General features: G+C 31.8%; 1 protein-coding gene across 1 annotated transcript in view; it reads left to right on the plus strand.

The window, feature by feature from the left end:
• The window catches only part of LOC115886832, a 30780-nt gene extending 27098 nt beyond the window's left edge, over positions 1 to 3682 (plus strand). Inside the window, exon 5 of the mRNA XM_030906137.1 lies at positions 3488 to 3682. Coding sequence (XP_030761997.1) covers positions 3488 to 3653 — 166 coding nt within the window. The 3' untranslated portion in view covers positions 3654 to 3682. The remainder of the gene's footprint in view (positions 1 to 3487) is intronic.
• Positions 3683 to 17485: the final 13803 nt, after the last annotated feature.

The following is a 17485-nucleotide window of genomic DNA, read 5'->3' on the forward strand; positions in this document are numbered from 1 at the left end:
AGAGGTCACCAAGTTTTATATAAATTTTTACTAACTTTACCCATTTGGTTGATGAATTTCAAAAATTTCTTCTAATCCTTTTGTAGGATTTCATTCTTCTAGACCAAATAGTAAGGAATTTTCATACAACAAACTGTTCCGAGATAATTTTACCCTCTAAGAGGATGAATTTCCTAAAATCGCTTTGTGTAGCTAATTCACTAATGTCGTTTAAACGAACCTTTGTGCTAATATTTATGTATGTAAAGCTGGCGGCATGAATTCACTCTAAAATATCTAAAAACGTAATATATAATCTAACTGACAATGACAAATAATTTATTTCTGGAGGTATTGTGTGTAGGTGTTTTTCAGGTATGTTTTATTATTTAGTCGTTTTACACAAAGAAATAGCCATTAAGCACTATAAAAATACTTCATAACAAATCTACACATATATACCTTTCATTTAAAAAAAGAATCATCAAAATTGGTAAAGCGGTTTCGGCGGGATGGATGCAACAAAAAAAAACCTTTGAGCTTTTATATATGTATGGATTAATTATTTTTCCAACATATTTTACTTTGCAAATTTTTATAAATATTCAGACTCGCCAATATCGTACTCCACCGTGTCCAGCCTGTTTAGCCAAACGTAGGCCGATACCTCTTCGGCGGCGTCGTGACCCTGGCCGAAGGAAGAGTCTTGAAGACGCTCATCCGCGCATAGGAATAAGTTGACTGCGTAGCGTATTGCGTATTAATCGATTCTGAAACTTTCTATCTCGTGTATAACATGTTACGCAAGTTTATTATTTTAATCTCGATTTTAATAGATAAATGTGTGAAATGCCACCTGAATATCTTCCGCCATGACATGTTTTTACTTTTTGTTATGGTAAAGTGATTTGTATAAACTTTATTCAATAACGTATATTTTCCTCCATTTGTGATTTTTTAATTTTAAGCGAAAATTAAGTATAACATTTTAGGAAAAAGAAACACTGTAATATTTAAAAGAATAAGAAGAAATTAGTCTTATTACCAATAAGAAGAAATTAGTCTTATTATCAAACCAAACCAAACCAAACTACTTATCGGATAACAAATTAATTCCTACTGTCAGCTAGTTCAGCTACTGTCTAGGTAGAATATATATCTAGAGTACCTACACCTACATATGATGTAGGTAGATTAAAGCTTATTTTGACGTTACCTCTCACTTCGGTGTCACAAGCTGAATTTTTCAGGGATGGAAGTACAGTACATGATATGGGGACCCTTATTCCGAAAGTAGTACAAAATTAGACCGGGTAAAAGGGCACTATCATCAAAAATCGATATATTAATACCACCGTATAGAGAAACAAATACTTATTTTTTGATCCAGTACACAATAAAGTCTTCGTAGGGAGTAATTTTTATAATTATTTACGAAAAACATTTTCATTAGCGCTTATGACCAAAAAAACTTTAAACATGAATAATCATTTCAATCATGCGAAAATTTGGTTTAAAAATAGATTTTTTAATATAACTTTCATTTAACGAAAACGAAGGCCTAAATGAAAAAAAAAGAAACAATTTAAAAGTTTCGCTTATGTCTTGACAAGGTATCAAAGCAAACCCCATATTTTTTGCTTTTAAACTAATAAAGATATATCAATAAACAATTAGCGATGTAATGGTTTTTGCGCGCGCTGGCCGACTGCCGCCGCTGCGCCGAGATTTCCTATACCCTTGTATATATGACGTCATGGTGTGGCGAATGTAGCATTTTAATTCGATTTGGGCTCCCTTATATAGGATAACAGAAACATTTTCAATGTTAATACGGAACGGATATGGAATGGAAACGGAAGGTATAGTGAGAGTCAACCTGAATTTGGAAATGACGATCGATAACATTTCCCATATCATTTTACATCTAAAATCACAGCGATCTTCATATCATAGCCATTGCTGATGCCGTTTTTTTTTCGATCCTTATGATACTCCCATGACCTAAGAAATGGGCTTATTTGATTGCTGGTCATATTCAGTCATATTTATTGTTTTTTCATATTGATATACATTGATTCATTCTTGTAGCTCTTCAGGATTATTAGCGATTAAGTCTATCAGCGAATTAGATTGCTCAATACTTGTTACCTATTTTTAGACATTTGTTGTTCCCTCTTAGTTTGTTATTAGATATTTTTTAAATTTGTGAAATTGAGATCGCTGAGAGTTCATTTTATATATTTGCCGTTGCTATTCCGAGCGTGTTCTTAAACACACACCTTGTAGTTCCTCCTGTAGCACAGTAATATAGGTAAAATATTACATTTACATATTGGCCCAACGATGGAAACGATAGATTTTTTTTAAAAAACCCAATATATATTTTTTATATGAATCCGATATTAAAGATACGGTTAAAAGGGGCTTATTCTATATAGATATCGAAAAGTAGTATGTCTTTTATATATTACCAATATTGGGTAAATATTACATATAAATATAAATATTAGTTACTGCTAAATATATGCTTTGCGCGTGTTGGAAACAATATTGAATAAATATTTTATAAGAATATAGGTAACAGATACAACTCATTTATATTACCAATATTGGCTAAAAATTGCCAATATTGGGCCCATATATAATATTTGACCAATACAGAATCAATAAAATATGTATATATCTATGTGGCGGATTAATCTCTCCAAAAAAATCCTATATGGATTAACCAAGCAGTGTTTACAAAAAATATCTATTTAATTTTGTAGATTTTCTTGCAGTGGCTAAATACCCATACAGCATTTTTTTGGAAAGATAGAATCAATGTTGAGCCAATATTGTGTGCTACTGGGGTCATCATTGGCATTGGAAACATAGGAAATCCCATGCAATTTTGAACTGTCCAAAGTCCAAATATTGGCTCCCTTGTTAATTTTTCAGCGACTTAAATCGAATTTTTAAAGGTTTGCATATGCTGCATGCACATGCTAAATTTGAAAAATTTTCGACAAGTAAAACTGAATCTATTTTAAATTAAAACTGAACAGATAATAATGCGAAACCAGGCAAATATCAACATAATTTATTTTGTTAACCTACTCCTGTAGGTAGGTACTCAAAATACATTTTTGTAATTCAAAACTTTTTAGTATTAGGAAAAAGCATGGCAAGAGACTAACGTAATAGATAAATGAAATAAGTCCTAACGTTTAGGAAATACAATAATACAATTTGATATATCATAGGTCAATTTAAGGTAAGTTGTTATTTACATGGTTTTGTATTGTTACCTGTCCAGTTTTAATTTAACAATAGGTGCAGTTTTTCTTAAATTAGTTAAAAACGGAATGCACAAAATTTGACATGTGTTTTCAGCATACGCAGACCTTTAAAATATCTATTTACGATTTCACTCTAAAATCAGCAGGGAACCCAATATTCTTATGTGTTCAACGACAATGCTCCACCCGGTATACTATACTATAATCTCTTTTATTTATTTTAGACCCAACTATAACGACGGACCAGATCCCACACTGGACCCTATATATTCGGATGCGCAAAAAGCTGGTGAATTTGGCGTCGACTGCAAATCGAGCTTTTATGATTGTAAACTGGAAACTGATATTTATGAATTATTTGCTGGATTGCAATCTAAAATAATGTACTAATAATAAATAAAAACTAACACCTATTTTTACCTATCAATTTCATTCCTAATTAGTTGGTGTCACAGAAAATTAGTTGTGTAACATTGCCGATTAAAACTGCATTTAATGTTTATAAAGGTTCCCTTTTAACCATGTGATTCATTTTATTTTACATTTGAGAAAATTGTCTTGTAGAAACTTGTAAAATATTGTAATAATCTCGTTCAATCAGAACTTTTATGTCTGTATAAAATATATTTCAAGTCATTGTCAAACGTTAATACTATATACCCCATAAAAATATAAGTAAAATCCTTTATTGAACAAACTAAAAATGTTATAAAATATAAAGATTTCAGGAAAATATATAGGTATTTTGCTACTAAAACTAAACATGCTTGTAAAGTTGGGACATTTTGCAAAGAATGCAAAAAGAAGAAAAAAGAGAAAAAGAACCAAAAAAGAAGAAAAACATATGTTTCAAAATATAACACACATAACAAAAATACATAAACCGAAGAAACTAATTTTCCTCTAATCTCTTAGAAACTAATCTGTCTTACCTCACTAGATAACTTCCATTATTTATTATTTTCACATCTAATGACATCTAATGGCATTCTACCAGACCATCATCGGTAAGATCTCAATTGTCAGTTGTCGATATAGTCAGTGATGAGTCACAATGTGCCAGGGATGGTTTCGACACACTGACTGAATTAAAAAAATTATAAAAACTACAATTTAACTGTGAATAAAAATGACTCACATCTGTCTCTGTAATGATAATCCTCTCGTTGAATATATTTTACCCATATTAGTATTTTACTATTTCAAAGTTAAAATGTGTCTCTTAGGTAAATTGAAATTAAATCTTTTTGGTAGCATTTCATAAAGAATATGATAATAATTTTTAATTTCTGTGTCAAAAATCTAACTATTTCTCCCAAACGAACCATCCATAAAGATATATTATAAGGTACTCATTATTTATAGAAAATATTTTTAGCATTCATTTCCACAAAAGACTATTTTATTGCAAAGAATAGATACAAGAACACGGAATTTTTGTTTACCAAATGGTTATACAGTATGTCCCCGGATTGTCTTTACAAGAGAAAAACCTTTTTTGTTATTGACATTTCGAGGCAAATGCATTCTTCATAAAAATTTTTGCTTGTTCTAAAATAGTTAATCTCGTGTATACTATTCCAAACTTTCATACCGTTTTAGAGAATATTAAAAAAAAACAGGAAAATATAGTGGAATTTTAATCCTAAAAATAAATTGCGTTTCCATGGTAATATCACGTATATTGTATCATTCCGCTTTGCTTCTTTGATATATTGTTATTGATAGAATTTTAGTTAATGTCATATTTTTTCTGTTTTAAAATGTTTAAGAGGCATAACATTTATTCAGTTGAAAGCTCCGGAAAGGGTAATAATTAGAGATGGGAAAAACCGATTATTTTCAATAATCAAGTACTCGAGTTTCAAGCGATTTCAATAATCGAGCGATCGCCCGTCGCGTCGCTTGTACTCGTAACGCCAAGCAGTAAGTTGCGTGCGCAGAGCACATAATATTCTTTCGGTGATTCTTTCGTGACGAGCGATTCTCTTGATAGCTTGATTTAGTTTATTTCAAAGCATTGTCGATGTAGGTCGTAAAATTTTGTCACTCAGATTCGCAACGGATAACGTCGTATAAATTTGCAATGGTATGTAGAAAATTCGCTCAGCTTTTTATCGAGTATGTCACATTAAAATTGGATTTCAATTTATTTCATTCTAGGATCGCTTGGGTTCATCGCTCGTTCATAATCGAGCGATGTCGGTTATTTCAATAATCTAGTACTCGAGCGAATTTTCCATCGAATTATTTCATCACTAGTAATAATAGTTATCGGATAATATGATTAAATATGAGCAAAAAATATGACGTTAATTAAAATTAATAAAAATCATGTACCAAAGAATGAAATTGAAATAATATTACTATAGAAACACCTTTTGATGTTTAGGACTTGAAAAAATTCAACCATATTTTCATGTTTTTTAAATTTTCTCTAAAACAGTAGGTACGAAGATTTGGAAAAGTATAAACGGAATTAACCATTTTAGAACAAGCAACAATTTTTATGAACATTTTCCCCTAAATGTCAATAATAAAATAAGTTTTTCCTCTTGTAAAGACAGTCCGGGATTTACTGTAGAACATTTTAATGTTCTATTTTGATTTTGAAGTAACAAATTCGAACAAGTAGAAATAGTATGATTTTAATCTCCTTTATATAAAGATTTTTTCATTTTTTTTGGCAGTTGAATAGATATTATTAATGGTAACCACTCCAGGGATTAGAATGGGTAGTAAAAATTTATACCAAGACCTCCAGATATAACATGCTTTATTTAGTTTATATATTAGATACTACTGTGAATATAATGATTCTTCTGCATTTTTAATAGAAACAACGACACTCCACATAACTGAAAAAATCGTTTTTTTTTAATAGTTGAATTTAAGTATTTTAGTTAGTATTAAATAAAATAAACTAAAACGCTCCTAGATATAAATTTTGATAATTTTTTAACAACGCACACTAATTTCGAAATTTAAAGGAAGTAGGGGCCCAGTAGCTTAGTAAAAAAACAGCTTTTAACCAATTAATGGTTTTTGGCAGCGAGACAAAGAGCAGTAATGTTGCTGGGTCTCGGAGCTTGGGAAGCAATTAGGATGGAAAAATCTGCAGCCAACACTGGGACTTGTTAATTGAAATTCGATACAATCATTTAATTGGATTCGATTTATTTAAAAAGCACAACAATAATTAAAAGTGTTAGCCGCTGCTCGTTTAGTACGAGATCTGGGGATTCTAATTTTTGGTTTCGTAAGAAATCCCAATCACTCTTTTTTTTAAGAAAAATTCTACATTTTGATTTCTGAGTAACAAAATATTTAACAAAAGTTTTTAGATCCCATACCTACCTTTGAAAATGTGTATTATATTTGTTTGTAATAACCAATTACGTTTAGTGAATGATAAGGAAAAAAATAAAATCAATGAAAAATTCTGAAATACACTAACCGGCACGAAAAACGAGGACCTTAAAATTTTCATGTATTTTAAAGTTTAATATATTTTTTTTTAGTAAGCCGATTTTGATAATTTTTTAAACAATTTGAAGCTGAATTATTTGACTTTTTAGTGTTTCTTCATAAATTAAAATGAAAGTTTCCATCTGTCAATTATACGATGGAAAACAAAATGTTGATATTTGTGTGAAAGTTTGAAACACCCTGTGGAATATGTTAACAAAGCAAGGAATTTTATAATCATTTTATCATCTAGGTACATCTTTTCTGGATAGTCTGTTTTTTGATTCATGTCAATAGCTTTGTTTTTGTTGGAGATATTCGCTTTTGAATAAGACAGTAACAATTTACAGGTATTTTAGCACTGATTTTCGGTCCTCATCAACATACTTATAAAATAGTGTTTACTGTTTACTCTAGTAGAGATGATTTTAAGTTTCTAATGAATCGGCTATTGCTGCTTTAATTGATCATGGTAGAGATCAACTGTGTCTTCTTAAAAGCAAAGATCTCCATAGAATAAAGCTAATAAATAAGATGGATCAAAAAATAAACTATCGAGAAAAGATATACCTAGATGATAAAATGGTTTTTAAATTCCTTGCTTTGTTAACGTGCTCCACAGGTTGTTTCAAACTTTCACCAAAATATCAACATTTTGTTTTCCTTCGTATAATTGACAAATGGCAACTTTCATTTTTAATTTAGGGACATTAAAAAGTCAAATAATTTAGCTACAAATTGCTTAAAAATGATCAAAATCGGTCCACTAGAACACATTTATATAAAACTTTAAAATACATGAAAATTTTAAGGTGCCCCTTTTTTCCAGCCGGTGAGTGTATAAAAATTTATCTCCAGAACTTTTTTCTCTAATCGAAATTTTTTTTTCGAAATCTCTAGTAATCAATTAAAAGTTACAGCGAAAAGTCAATTTAACACCAATGTAGTTCGATCGGCTGTGTGAATAAATGAAATTATATAAACGTATCAAACACATCTAACAACAAGAATAAGTAGTCCAGTGCCTTAAAACACTTTATATCCAAGACAAAATGACGCCAAGTTGGCTTCGAAATAACCACAGATTACATTCACCATAAAATTCTAAAATATTACAAATAAAATGATAACAGATTTTACGGCCATTTTTTCGACCGTATTTACTATAAAAAGCGATTCAAAAACATTGAAATAGTTGAATATTCTGATTTCTTCTGACACTCTGATTCATTTCATTTGAAAAAGAATTTAAAAAATGAATTAATTATTGGCTGCTAATCGCTAGTATCAAAACTAAACATAAAGTAAATAATTTTTTTTTTACTTTTTTTTAATGATAGTGAATTTTCCATATCAACTATTCTAATCGAAACGAAACGAGAAATTATTGGATTTAAACAATTTTTTTTCTAATATAATTATTGAATTAGTATTCCAGAATAAATAAAAATTAGTTTTGATAAGAAAACATATGTAAAAGTATTATAAACTAGTTCTATTCTACATGTTTGCTAGGACGTATCCAATACAATACATAGAATGAATTATATTCGAAATTCGTAGAAAAGTTCTACTAAATTACTACCTCAATTACGTTCAATTTATAATTTTGTTTTGAATTTCAAGATAAAAATAAGCTGTTATAATGTGGATATTCCTTTCCCTGTCGAACATAATAGTTGTATTAAATAATAAATAATAAATAATGTTTATTCAAACTGATCCAATTACAAAGTATATACAAGACTTATACATAACTTACGAATACATAATAGTGAATAAACATAATATACTCTTAAGGTAGAACCTTGTCTGAGGAGTTTCATTTCTACAATAATAACTACAATATTTTATTCTAAATTCTTAAACTATATCTAAACGTATCAAATTAATTTATTTCATTGTCCAACACTTAAGCACGCTAAAAAACAAGTTATTACACAGCGGTCAGATATTGACATAGGGTAGATTGCAAGTTCTAAGGCATATAAGATTACATTTTTTTTTTCAAATATTATATTTATTGTGAATGGTTTTTCATATTTCACATTTTGCTGAGTATAAATGTATGCATTTGGGTTATTGTTCTACCAAGTATCCATTCTTTTAATTTTTTTCTTAAATATTAATGTTTTGACAATTAACAGTTTTTTTTAGATAAAACATTAAATATTTTATGTCATACACATAAATTATTTTTTTGTCCGATAGTTTTATGCATTCGAGGTACATTAATAGTTAATTCGCGTCGACGTAGTTAGTATGAAAGTGGGATTAGATTATTATTTCTTCTATTGCTGAATGTTATAAGAAAATTTTAATGAAGTTTCTCAAGAATTTTGGAAAAGTTACTTAATAGCGAAATTGGTCTATAATTTGACATATTTGTGTTATCTTCTGATTTAAACACAGGTTTAACAACAGATATTTTAAATATATCTGGAAAAGTGCTATTATTTAAAGATAAATTATAAATGTACGTTAAAGGTTTAACAATAAATTCTTTTATTTGTTGTAGTGTGCCCGAATACCATTAAATCCTGGAAATTTGTTTTTTTTTAAATTTAATATTTTGTTTCCGACTTCGTTTACATCAGTCTCCAATAATACAAAAGAATGTGAAATGTTTGTAACCTGATAAATTTGTATTAAAAAATAGTATTTTGTACATTGAAAAATATGTCGATTTCTTATATCGTATAAGAAATCGACATATTTACGATAACCACATAAAATCAAAAGCGATCAATTCAGTAACCATCAATTCAAAGTTGGTCATAGAATGCATAGAGAAGCTGAACAAATTAGGCAAATTTTTAGTACTATGGGTGACAGAAATCTTCCAGCCCATCAAGAGAGAGAAAGAAAACAGTCTAGAAAAGGAGCTAATACTCCACTCTCTGGACCAGAACCATTCTTCTTCGCATGTGAAAACCAAGTCAAATATGAATACAAGAACCTGGGAAACTCTATCCGTGACCTGGAATGGGAATCTTCCAACGGTCTAAGAAGTCAAAAAAATCTTACGACGAAAAGAACTTACGACCGAGAAAAATCTCGATGATTCTTCTTGATTTATGTAAAAACATTCGTCGGATTGTCACGAGGCTTTAAAGAGGACACTATCTCCTCAATGAACACCTACAACAGAAACAATGGCAAATGCAGTTTGTGTGGGGAAAATGTGTATACAACAGAATATCTCATCACTGAGTGCGGTAGATGACAACCATTCGTGCCATAAACTCTGGTACGGCTGATATCGGAGATGGAGAGAAAACCTCTGGAAACCCGTCTCAGATACTTACTTTTGTCAAAGACCTGAGACTATATGATGAGTTGTAACTCTGGAAAGGGGGACAAAATAGAACTATAAGGTCGCGGTGACTAACTCCCTCTCGCAAACAATCTACTTACAATACAAGAAAACAATAATAAGGTACATTAATAGAGGAATCTCGGGTAATATGAAATACCATTATTATTTTCCTATTGTATAAATTCAATACTAATAGTTTTTTTAATCTCAAATTTTAGGAATAAATAGTTAGTAGTATTGTTTAAAAGAGTCTCCTCTAAGAATTAGATATCTAGAAAGATTCTGAAGTTACAAAAGATTATATGTAGAGAAATGTGAACTTTTGTGTTGTCAAAAAAGTGGATAAAAATAAGTAGGATAAATAATTATACAAAATGAACGGTGAACAAAATTTACTACTACTAGTTGTTTTATGTACAAAAATAGCACACAAATATTTCCTTCCCGGCATTTGTGCAATCTTAGACAGAATACCTATATAAATGCCCAAACAGAGTACCTATATAAATGCCCAAATTGTAGATTATGGTTTAGTTTTAATCTGCTCAATGAAACGTGCGTCCATTGGTAAAATTAATGTGTTTTGGTGTATTGTGGTGGCAACGGCCGTGAAAACACCGGTTCCCATTAGAACACCGAAGTTAAGCGACGTAAGGCGATACTAGTGGATGGACGGATGACCGGTTCGAAACTCTGTATCGTGCTGTTGTCCAATAAAGGCAAAAGTGTAAAATCTATTGACACACACTGCTCATTCACTCATTGAGAAACAACAGAATATTATTAAACATTAACCCGAAGGTATTAACTAAATACATAGTAAACAAATACAGTATACTTTGTTTAGCCTTACCTGGCCAAAGAAACAACTCTTTTTATCAAAATTCCTACCCAATTAAAATTTAACCAACACCTGTAAAAACTTTGGTAACCGTCAGTTTGTAATTTTCAGTTTTATGAACGACTGAGATATTGGCGATTGAGTTTTTCCAATCATGTGATCTGCAGTTCATCTATTAATAGTATTTTAACTACTAGAACATTGATGGCGCATATTGTTTTCGAAATTGTTCTAACCATTTCAATAGGGATCACGATCTCGTACTAATATAAATGATTAAATTCAACTTTACCACAGAATGTTCAGTTGTTGGCTTCTTTTGTCGTGAGTTTTTCGCACCAACAAATTGACATTTGCCAACAACCGGTTCGGTAACTCGCGCCTCCGATTTGACAAATTTCAATTAACATTGTCCCAGCAAATTGCTATTAAATTATATAATTCCGGACGTTTGGAAATGGAGTTGTCGCGTTTTCTATTTTCCAATCCGGTGCCCGTTGGAAAAATACTATTTAATTTCGTGTTGTATATGCAATATCATTGTATTGCTCGGTGTATTTCATTTAGCGTTGGTTATGACTTTTACAATGCATGATTGGAATACTAATATCTTTTGAAAACGGAGTTAATTTATTATTAAAATAATGTTTTCTCGAGGTCTGGTGGTATTTCTGCAGATTTTTTATCTAAAATAACATCCTGAATCCAAAAATGAAATCAAATATAGCTTCCGTTTTTTTTACTATCCGTCATTTTTGAAAGAGATCCCCCCTTCCTAATATTTATCATATTTTTATCTCTTTTCGACAATAATAATAATTTAGAGAGTGTATATAGATATGAATTTAATTTAGAGAGGTGAAAACACTAATTATCATCAAATATATTATCGTCAACAGTAAAATTGAAGGGAAGCGAGGTCTGGCCAGAAGCAGAAAGACGAGAAGAATTCGCTGTGGTTATTGCCAATCTTCGCTGAGAAGAGGACCTCAAGGAGAAGAAGAAAAAGAAAATACTAATAAATAAACAGATCTCTACCTTTACTTCATTCCATGGCATTACATACGCTAAGTAGTTTCTCGATCTGAGCGATATAATCAATCATCACGTTTGTGGTTACCCAGAAGGTTATTACAATGCATACATGTTTTACAATGCAAACCAAACTAGTTTATTTCCGATTTAGATGATCAATAAACGTCGAATTTTGGAAAAGGTGCCTAATCTGGCGCCCTAGAATTGAAACCAAGAACTCCTTTCTTGATTTCAGCCTCACAAAGGCCAACAAATTTAGTATTCAAAAATTGAAGTAAAAAGGTGCCCGTTGGCGTAGAGGTACAGGCTCTCGTCTACCAATCTCAAGGTGTGGGTTCGATTCCCACACCCGGCATTTCATCAGCCGACTATTTTTACTAAAATAAAAATAGTTTGGGTACCTAGGTCGACTCAGCCTTAAATGAGTACTTGGGATTCACAATCCTGAGGTAATAATAGGCGGTTGAAGCGTAGTGCTAGCCACATTACCTTCCTTGTATACCGAACAGCTCTAGTATAGCAAGCTGTACCATGCTACTCCCAAGGCGTTAAACCCTATATACGGGAGCTATTATTATTATAAATTGAAGTAAAAAAGTACCTGCCTTGTTCGTTGCTTTTACAAACTGTTCATCAACTCAAGTTTAATGTGCAAAGGCAACAAGTAAATAATTTCCTTCGAGACCCAAAGATCGTGAGCGATAGTTTTTTATGTAGACTAAGTGGTAGGTGGATTAATTACCGCGATCTTATAGATCTATTGTGTCCCTCCTTTTTGAGTTGTAAGTCATCATACTGTCCCAGAGCTTTGACAAAAAAATTGAAAAAAATATCAGTTCAGTTTGAAAAAAATCAGTACCAAAGTTTATGGCACAAATGGTTGTCGTTTTGGCGCATTCAGTGATGAGGTGTTCTGGCATTTCCCCATTTTCCCCACAGAATCTGGATTTGCCGTTGTTTCTTAGCTTTAATCTACTGAGCTGTTCATTGAGGCGACAGTGCCCTGTTACAAACCTCGTGACAATCCGAAGATTGTTCTTACTTAAATCAAGGAAAAGCTTTTATTTTTCTTGGTCGTTTTCAAAAACTTCTTCGAGTATCTTAGACCGTTACAGAATTTCCAATCCAGATTACGGATGGAGTCTTCCAAGTTCTTGAATTCCGCTCTTAGATGGTTTCCACTTGGTAAGCAGAACGGTTCTGCTCCAGTTAGTGGAATGTTCGCTCCTATTCTAGCTAGATCATTTGCTTTCTCATTAATAATAAATAATAAATAATAATAAATAATGTTTATTCAAACTGATCCAATTACAAAGTATATACAAGACTTATACATAACTTACGAATACAAAATAGTGAATAAACATAATATCCTCTTAAGGTAGAACCTTGTCTGAGGAGTTTTATTTCTACAACAATAACATACAATATTTTATACTAAATTCTTAACTATATCTAAATGTATCAAATTAATATATTTCATTGTCCAACACTTAAGCACCCTAAAAAACAAGTTATTACACAGCGGTCTTATCTCCTATATCTAGTATTTTATAGGAATAATTTAACGAACATTTTAGTAAGTACTACTACTCCATCATTTTTATTTAGACTTCCTTCATTATATATAATGTGGTATCCCGGTATCCTATATAAATCAATATTCCAAATTTTAAAACTTTCAGTAAGTACTATACAATCAAATTCAAAATCTATTCCACGTAAAAGAACAAGAAGCTCATCAAAATTGTGATCTATGCTACGAATATTATTATGAAAAAGTTTAAATGATGATAATTCAATGTCAAATTTACATATATTAATGTCATCCACCACATCTGCCTCAATCAACCTTGTTTCAAAGTCCCTAATATATGAATTCATTGTTATCTTGTATGTTAAGCTTTTAAATATTTAACTTGCAATCTGACCCATATCGGAAACACCTAATTTTTCAAAAGAGAATAAAAGATAAAATATATATTTTTTTGTTTTACAATATACTCCAAATACCTTTAATAAAGAAACAAATAATCTATATTGGTTTATAAACGTCCATGTATTTACTATATATTTAAATATTAATAGTCTATTTATTTTTAGCCCAACACCAAATTAAATTTAAACATATACTATATTTTAATTATTTAAAAGTCCCAAAAGTGCAGAGTAAGCAAGTCGCGATATATGCTTATATCTCCAATTAGACTAAAATTACAAGGAAATTGTAGCCGCGCACAAACGAGCGCCATCAATGTATATAAATAATTCACTCACGTTTTGTTTAAAAAAAATGTCTCTTTACACTTGACGACATCTTCATTTCTATACCGGCTTCGAGTAACTTCTTGTTGCTGGTCTTCCTTTATTAGTTGAAGGTAGGGATGCGGTTATATGCGGATGCATTACCTTATATCCTTTGGTTGTTCTTGGTCGTTTTCAAAAACTTCTTCGAGTATCTTAGACCGTTACAGAATTTCCAATCCAGATTACGGATGGAGTCTTCCAAGTTCTTGAATTCCGCTCTTAGATGGTTTCCACTTGGTAAGCAGAACGGTTCTGATCCAGTTAGTGGAATGTTCGCTCCTATTCTAGCTAGATCATTTGCTTTCTCATTACCTTATATCCTTTGGCGACCTGGCACGCAGAGAAGGAGGACTTTGTTTTCTTTGCCTAAATAGTTCAGCTTCTCTATGTATTCTTTGACACACTTCGAATTGATTGATACTGAGTTGATCGCTTTTAACGCTGCTTGAATATCGGATAAGATGGTTATTTCTTGTTCCTGATAGTTCCTATGGTGGCCGGCCGTAGCGCAAGCAGTTAGTGTATTGATCTGCGGTGCGAGAGATAGGATGGTACTTGGTTTGATCCTCAGCCAGTACGGTCGCTAACTTACAAATACAATTAGAATTAATCCAAATACACGTTCACATTTTACAATTAAAACAACACTGAGACGAGGCTGAAATGACCGGCAAATATTTGTCAATAAAAAACAAACAGGAACAACGTTGAGACCGAGACTTTGAGTCTTTTTTCTACTTTGTTAATATTTTCAAATAGAACGAGGGTGGCATATTAGCATATTTGGAAAAAGCATTTTTATGAATAATTTGGTACCACACACTTGGTGTTTCGAGTCAAGTTGTCGTTTTGAAAAACTTCGTATGTTATTATTTCAAATAAACTATATGCAAGAATGTCAAAAGTTTGATAACACTCTGGATAAAATGACATATGATATGTCATTCTATCCAGAGTGTTATTTTCTATCGAATAAAGAAAAAAAATACCGTGTGTGCCATTTAAAAATCAGAAGTTGTAGTAATTTCCGGTGAAACAAAAAGTGACCGAAAGTACTTACATACGTCAATCAATCTCGTTTTTTTATATGAAAAAATAAAAAAGGTATAGCGGTAAGCCATTTTTGAGACTCACCCGGTATACCAACATGTTGCTTTATATGTTGTTATAAGTTTATTACTTGCTATAGATGGAAGCTGAAATAAGTAAAAAAATAAAAAAATGCTATAAAAAGCGAAAAATCGATTACGTTTATTGGTTTTATTACAATTTGACCCACCTCCCTTAAAACAAACATGACAACAAAAATGAATGCACTTAATATTTCTAGTACCTCCAAAATAACAATGTAGAAATCAAAAAAAAATTATCAAAATAATCATTTTCGTCCCACCAGTTTATCGAATCGGTACAAATAGGTTGCTTTAGGGGTTCGACCCAAAAAACGGGAAGTGATGGGAGTCATATTTGGATACAGGAGATTATTTTGCATAAATATCGGTAAGAATGCTATCAGGAAAATTTACTTATACATATATGTGTGTCAGTGTAGACACGACAGTTGTGGTGGAAAACTGAATGATTACGTTCTCCAGACGGTCTTGTGGTTCGTTTTTTTCTCCCCTAAAAACAATGTTTTACTTGGTACCTTTTGACTGAACTAAAACGTAAGGTAAAATGTAATGTGCAGACGGGGCTTTAAAATATAATCTAATTATAGTTCATTCTAATTAAGACAAATTTGAAACGAAAATACAGGAAGATAAAACAAACCATATAGTAGGTACATGTCTACATTTCCTCTAGAATTCATTTCAACCCCGATCCCCATCTATCTTCCCGAATCTGCCCGTTCCATCATCGTATTTAAGAACCCGAGTGGTAGTAAAACAACAACGTGTCCGAAAGGTGTCGCCCTACCCTACTCCATGCCGCCGACGACGACATAGATATATTGTTTCAATTTAGTTGGCGCGTATAGTGAGCTAACTTATACTCCACAATTACTGTTACGATTTAGGAAAGGGTCATAACGGTTACGGCGGCGAATAGGCGGGTAGGCGGGGCCTAATGCACCGCGCGAAATAGTCTAGAACGGGCTTAATTTGCGCTTAAACTTAATTGGCGTGGAAGGATAGCGAGAACTCAGATATAGTTTTTGATGGGGAAATAGAACGGACCTTTATACGGCGAACGGAAAGGCAGTGGCGGTGCTTGGTTTTATATTTTGGGGGTGCACAATCTTAGAAAAAAAAATTGTGCCATACAACTGCCCCTTCCCATAAGGACTCTTTTTAGGTTATCATATCTTCAATGTAAGGTGCCGTATTAAAGGCTTTACTTATAAAATAAAATATTAAATATCTTACCCCGTCATCGCTGATGAGTTTCTACAGTTAGGGGTTGGAGTTACAACAGCAAAATAAAACACTAATTCAATTCAATACACCGAAACGCTTTACTTTTGCACTGTAACAAAAACACTGCCACACACCGCTCTAAGCTTTTCCTAAATCGTAAGAGTAATGGTAAAGTATAAGAACATGCTTTTATTCCACTTCCCAAAAAATATCTTCCCGATGTCTTGATGGAATGGTTCCTCGTTCCTCGAGTTTATCCGAGACTACTCTTATATTTTCAAAAAAGAAATCCATGTGCGAGTGAAGGAACTGCACTTTAAGAAACATGTTACATCCCATGGACTTATACACTAAGCAATGCCTCGACCTGGATATAATCATCAGCTTTGAGATTACCCTAATAAGTTCTGCCTACTTCTACTAGTTCTTACGTTAGGGGAGACGTTACGCAATTCAGTAGACGTCTCGCGATTAAACGCACCACACGGTACACAGGACATAGGAAAGCCCATGTAAATTTTGAAAAGGTCAAATACTATCTCCCGAGATAATTTTATGTAAAAGTTGTATTAGTGTTTTTTGAAGAGGCGTTAATTGTACTTTTGTCTAGAATTTCGTTTCATTTGCAGTCGGCATTTAAAAGTTAAATGCAAAAATAATACGGCCCAGAGAAAGCTACAATTGAAATACCAAAAAAAATGTAATTTTTTTATTGTCAAATTCGATGTCGCATTTTGTTTACCAGAATTTGAAGGCACGAAATAGAGTAATTTTATATAAAATAATTATGATTTTCACAACTTCGGAAAAAGTTACGATGGTTAAACAACATATTGCTGGAAATATTATCCACTGTCAACGCTGTGTTAGATATGTTTGCTGCTCAGTCTCC

Source organism: Sitophilus oryzae, unplaced genomic scaffold, assembly GCF_002938485.1.
Source record: "Sitophilus oryzae breed Bouriz unplaced genomic scaffold, Soryzae_2.0 scaffold_499_pilon_pilon, whole genome shotgun sequence".
Classification (NCBI taxonomy): Eukaryota; Metazoa; Arthropoda; class Insecta; order Coleoptera; family Curculionidae; genus Sitophilus; species Sitophilus oryzae.